The 5736-nt window shown below is 44.4% G+C and overlaps 1 protein-coding gene across 1 annotated transcript in view; it reads left to right on the forward strand.

Moving 5' to 3' along the window:
• Positions 1-3932, forward strand: part of SATB2 (SATB homeobox 2) — a 202975-nt gene extending 199043 nt beyond the window's left edge. The window contains exon 10 of the mRNA XM_015414701.1: positions 3471-3932. Within this exon, the coding sequence (XP_015270187.1) occupies positions 3471-3926 (456 nt within the window). The 3' untranslated portion in view covers positions 3927-3932. The remainder of the gene's footprint in view (positions 1-3470) is intronic.
• The last annotated feature ends 1804 nt before the right edge of the window (positions 3933-5736 follow it).

The following is a 5736-nucleotide window of genomic DNA, read 5'->3' on the forward strand; positions in this document are numbered from 1 at the left end:
AGTGAAGAAAAGTTTTAAATTAAAAGTTTCTCTAAATTCCACGTTCTTGGGCTTAAAATACAGCTTTCAAGCTTAAATGAAGTCTCGAGCAGTAAGTTTCGTTCCTTCTTCCCTTTTTGTCCCGCTTTAAGCCCGCCCCGTTTCGGGGGGGGGGGTGGATCTCCAACCCTTCCCCACACGCCGCTCTTTCTCCAGTCAATCTAGCAAGCCGAGACTTCTTCGTTTATACAGAAGTTTGATTAACTCGCTGCTTAGATGAGTTTGATTATTGCCGGGTTTATTTTCGCTTATTTTCTTGTCCGCTCGTCCGGAGGTCGGCTCTTGTCACCATACTGGCTCCACAGCATCAGGATCTCTCGGGGACAGGCAAGCCTCAAATCCCTCAGTTGTCGCCTTGGGAGAGGCTTATCTCGGCTCCCCAGGCTGAGAGTCTCCTCAGATAGTCCTCTTGGTGATACTCTCACCTGGGATTGTTGGGCAATATTTAGGTCATAGGCCTTCTTGATGGTAGGACTGTCCTTCAGGAATAGTCTACCAGAGTGGGTGTGGAGGGCACCTTCATTTGCTGCGTTCAGGAAGGTAAGACTGTCTTGTTCCAGAGGGCGTTAGATGATTGGTAAATGGTTTTGGTTGCATTTCAACTCTGTGTATTGGTTTTCAGCTGTGTGTTTTAATTGTGTACCAATTTAACTTAATACTGGATGCTTAGATGGTTGTGTCCTTGTTGTTTTTGTTGTTTTGCCAGTGACCTTCAATCTGTGAGGAGATAAGGCAGGGTATAAATCTTTCAAAAAAATAAAATCATTCCCATCTGCACCCTTTCTCCAATCCAAAAACCCCACAGCTATTTTTAGCTCAACTAGGGAAAGGAAGTAGGTACCTGTATGGTACCTCCCCCCCCCCCTTGAGCTGACAGGGAGATATGTTTCTGGAAGGTGCAGGGCAGAAGAGTTAACACATAGACATTCCCCAGTAATGTGGCCCTTCTAGGGTTGCCAGCCACCAGGTCCCACTGGGAGATCCCCTGGTTTTGGGGGCTTCTCCCCACTGCAGAGCAGCTGGCTGGCAGGGAAAATGCCACCCCTAAACAGGGATGTCACCATGCAATATCCCCAATGTGATGATGTCACCCAGAAGTGATGTCATCACATCAGACACTCTAGTTTTGGGCAAACTCCATGATTTAAGCCCAATTTTACCATAGAGTTCACCCGAAAACCAGAGTGTCCCCCACACAATGACATCACTTCTGGGTGATGTCATTGCATCAGGGATGTTGCACAACATCCTTGGCCACCACTGGAACATCCCCCCCAATCCCCCACCAGAGCAGCGAGGGGACTTGGCAACCTTACGCCCTTCCCCTATGGGGAACTTGTCATGAATGTTTCTTGAGGCAAACTTAAGTGCCAGGGATCGCCAGTGTCCTACGTCATATCCCGTTTAGCCCTAAGCCCTGCCACTGGTTTCAGTGGGACTTAAATACATCTGACTTTGGCAGGGGGGCCACTGCTTGTTGGTAGAGCCTAACAGGCCTCAACCTCTATGCCCTGTTTGTTTGGCCTTCCAGAGCAACTGTTATGACCACTGTGTGAAACAGGAAGCTGGACTAGATGGACTGCTTGTCAGATCCAGTGGGATTTCTCTTCTGTTCTTATGCAGGATTAACTTCTCCAGGATAAGGTGCGGAAGTTACATAGTTCCTAGAATAAGGGACTTTATTGCAACAGATAGATTTTGTCAACAAAAAAAACACCAAAAAAACCCCACCCAATTTCAGGAAGTCTCCTGTATTTTCCTGTCCTTCTCAACTCCCTGCTCTCTAATATTCTGTAGTTCGTAATTTGTAAAGAAATTCTGAAGCTGTTAAGGAATAATGTCACTCCCATCTTTAAAAAGGGTTCCAGAGGAGATCCGGGAAATTACAGGCCAGTCAGTCTGACGTCGATACCGGGTAAATTGGTGGAAACCATTATTAAGGAAAGAATTAGTAGGCACATAGATGAACAAAACCTATTGAGGCAGACTCAGCACGGTTTCTGTAAGGGAAGATCTTGTCTCACTAACCTGTTAGTGTTCTTTGAGGGGGTGAACAAACATGTGGACAAGGGGGATCCAATAGATATTATTTACCTTGACTTCCAGAAAGCTTTTGATAAAGTTCCTCATCAAAGGCTCCTAAGTAAGCTCAAAAATCATGGGATAGAAGGACAAGTCCTTTTATGGATCAAAAACTGGCTAGTTCATAGAAAACAGAGAGTGAGTGTAGGTGGGCAATTTTCTCAGTGGAGGGTGGTAAGCAGTGGGGTACCGCAGGGATCAGTACTTGGTCCACTGCTTTTTAACTTGTTCATTAATGATTTGGAGATGGGAGTAAGCAGTGAAGGGGCTAAATTTGCGGATGATACAAAGTTGTTCAGGGTGGTGAAAACCAGTGAGGATTGTGAGGCACTCCAAAGGGATCTGTCAAGGATGGGCGAGTGGGCGTCAACATGGCAAATGGGGTTCAATGTGGCCAAGTGCAAGGTGATGCACATTGGAGCCAAAAATCCTAAATATAAATACACATTGATGGGGTCTGAACTGGCAGAGACTGAGCAAGAGAGAGATCTTGGAGTTGTAGTGGATAACTCACTGAAAATGTCGAGACAGTGTGTGACTGCAATAAAGAAGGCCAATGCTATGCTGGGGATTATTAGGAAGGGTATTGAAAACAGATCAGCCAATATAATAATGCCCCTATATAAATCAATGGTGAGACCTCATTTGGAATACTGTGTGCAGTTCTGGGCACCACACCTTAAAAAGGATATTATAGCTTTGGAAAAAGTGCAGAAAAGGGCAACTCGAATGATAAAAGGGTTGGAACACTTTCCCTATGAGGAAAGGTTAAAGCGCTTAGGGCTCTTTAGCTTGGAGAAAAGACGACTGAGGGGTGACATGATCGAGGTTTATAAGATTATGCATGGGAAAGAGCAGGTAAAGAAAGAGGTACTTTTCTCCCTTTCTCACAATACAAGAACTCGTGGGCACTCCATGAAACTGCAGAGCGGTCGGGTTAGAACGGATAAAAGGAAGTACTTCTTCACCCAAAGAGTGATTAACACATGGAATTCACTGCCACAGGAAGTGGTGGGTGCTACAAGCATGGACGGCTTCAAAAGGGAATTAGATAAGCATATGGAGCAGAGGTCCATCAGTGGCTATTAGCCACAAGGTATAGCTAGGGGCTCTGGGGCAAGTGATGCTCTGTCTTCTTGGTGCTTGGGGGGGGGGTCAACAGTGGGAGGGCTTCTAATGTCCTGGCCCCACTGCTGGACCTCCTGATGGCACTGGTATTTCTGGCCACTGTGTGACAAAGCCTTTTCTCAATGTTTTTAAATACTTGATCAGTATCAGTTCTGTTAAAGTTTAGGCAGGTTTTGTGCATGCGCAGTACTTAAATGCATATGCCCTTTTTGTCTTTACAGGTCCTTCATAGACAGCAATCGCAGCCTGCCAAGGAGAACTCGCCTCCGAGAGAAGAAGCCCCACCCCCACCTCCAGAGGACACGTGCACCAAAAAAACGAGATCCCGTACTAAGATTTCTCTGGAGGCCTTGGGCATCCTTCAGAGTTTCATCCATGATGTTGGTCTCTATCCAGACCAGGAGGCCATCCACACTTTATCTGCTCAGTTGGATCTGCCTAAACACACCATCATCAAATTCTTCCAGAACCAGCGTTACCATGTAAAACATCACGGGAAGCTAAAAGAGCATTTGGGGACTGTGGTGGATGTGGCAGAATACAAAGATGAGGAGCTTCTGACTGAGTCAGAAGAGAATGACAGTGAGGAAGGCTCCGAGGAGATGTACAAGGTGGAAACGGAAGAAGAGAACCCCGACAAAAGCAAGGCAGCGACTTCAGAAACTGACCAGAGATAATGTGAAACCCCCCCAGGCAAAGCAATACATTATTCCGACTTCTTTGGGGTGTGGGGGGGCGGGGGCTTCGTTTTTTTAAAGTGTTTGTTTTTTTCCGGTGTACATCGATGATGATGATATGCAAATTGAACAATTATTTTGCATAGTCCATCCAGACATTCCCTTAGGCACTTGAGTGTTAACACTTTTTTATGTTTGAGACAATGTTAATTGTAATTCACATGGTTAACCTTGCACTTATCAAAGGAACCTCTAGCAAGTTACAAGATGGAACAGACCAATGAAATCAACGAAGGAAATAGCTGTGTGGGTGTGTATATGTATATATTTACACATATACGTATAAATATATGTAAATATATATATATGTGAAATTTGCATGGGACGTAACTTTACAATCCGAAAGTATAGACTGTGAAATGAGCCCGTTAAAAATGAGTCGTGTTTTGTGTATTAAAAAAAAACCACTTCACAATGAGTTGCTTTGGCTTTTAGGTAAATTGCTGCCTGCTCTCAGGGTGTGGTGACTATTTTGGAAGACCTATTTATTTTCTATGTTTATCCCTGATCTTTTTATTAATTATTATTTGTGGCTTCCTCTTTGGCAGCTTGATAGATAATTTTTGAGGTATGCATTTGAAAACGTAGATCAACACTGCCAAAAAAATAAATAAACCCCGAAATTGAGGGAGAAGAAAAAATGGGGTGGGGGGTGGGGGAATCAGGGCACCTTAAAAAAATAAGATCCCAACCCAAGTAAGTTTTTTTAAAAAAACCCTCAGTCCACAATGCACATTTTTAAAGCAACAGAGTATATTTGTTTGGTTCGTTGTCTTCTCTGTATTGAACAGATGGATTTTTGTGGACCTTTTTTGTGGGAAATTCAGAGGACCAAAGACTTGTCTGCTGACAACGTCTTTGTGAAAAGTGGTTCTTATGAGATTTAATTGATGGAATTTCGCATCAAGCCATGCTTTGCAGAGGTGTTGTTTTCCAAAGGAGCAAGCTGTCCACCTCTTGCCGTGCAGCTTCCATTCACTGCTGTGGGGCTCGTGCATCCAGAGTGCTTATTTATTTGCCCCCCCCCCCCAATGTCTGTCAAGCATTAATGTTAAGGGACACTTTTCAATAACACCTTCACATGGGGCAACCTTGACTGGTTCTTTGTCAGCGAAAGGCTTTCCAGGACTGATATTCCCACTGTCTCTCATTTCTCCCACATTTGGATTCTTACGCTTTAGATTAATTATCTCAGTGGGACAAGCGGTTCTTAGCCAACCGCCAAGACATGGGCCTTACTGCAGTGCACGACACACTTGGTGGGAACATGCAGTCTGGACTTGCTGCTGCTCTAGGAAGCAAGAGTCAGGATTTCCATGTCGTCACTTCCTTCTCTTTTCCCAGTGACCTAGCATTCCCAGTCCCATTACATAAAGCAGAACGAACACTGACCGACTTTTCGGTAGCACGAGCATTAAAGCTGCAATCTACTATGGCCTCCGACAGGCTTTCAAAGCTGTGGTTCAGAAGTGGCACCAGCAGGCTCGCCATTCCTCTTCTGCAGAGTGATTTTTCAGAGGATATGTTTTTCCTCATGGCTAGGCTCTTGTTTCGTTTTGTTTTTTGGACATCTGCTTCATAACTTCTTAAACAAAGACCTCATGCAATATCACTCGGAAAGCTACGTTAACGTGTCTTGCACAGGCGTTGTAATATAACTGTTAATACTATTTATATATTTTGAAAGGTATAAAAGGCAGGCATTAAAACCATCCTCTGTATAGGTAGTTTACTCCGAACGTTAACAGCG

This window comes from Gekko japonicus, unplaced genomic scaffold, assembly GCF_001447785.1.
Source record: "Gekko japonicus isolate JY-2015 unplaced genomic scaffold, Gekko_japonicus_V1.1 scaffold1210, whole genome shotgun sequence".
Lineage (NCBI taxonomy): Eukaryota > Metazoa > Chordata > Lepidosauria > Squamata > Gekkonidae > Gekko > Gekko japonicus.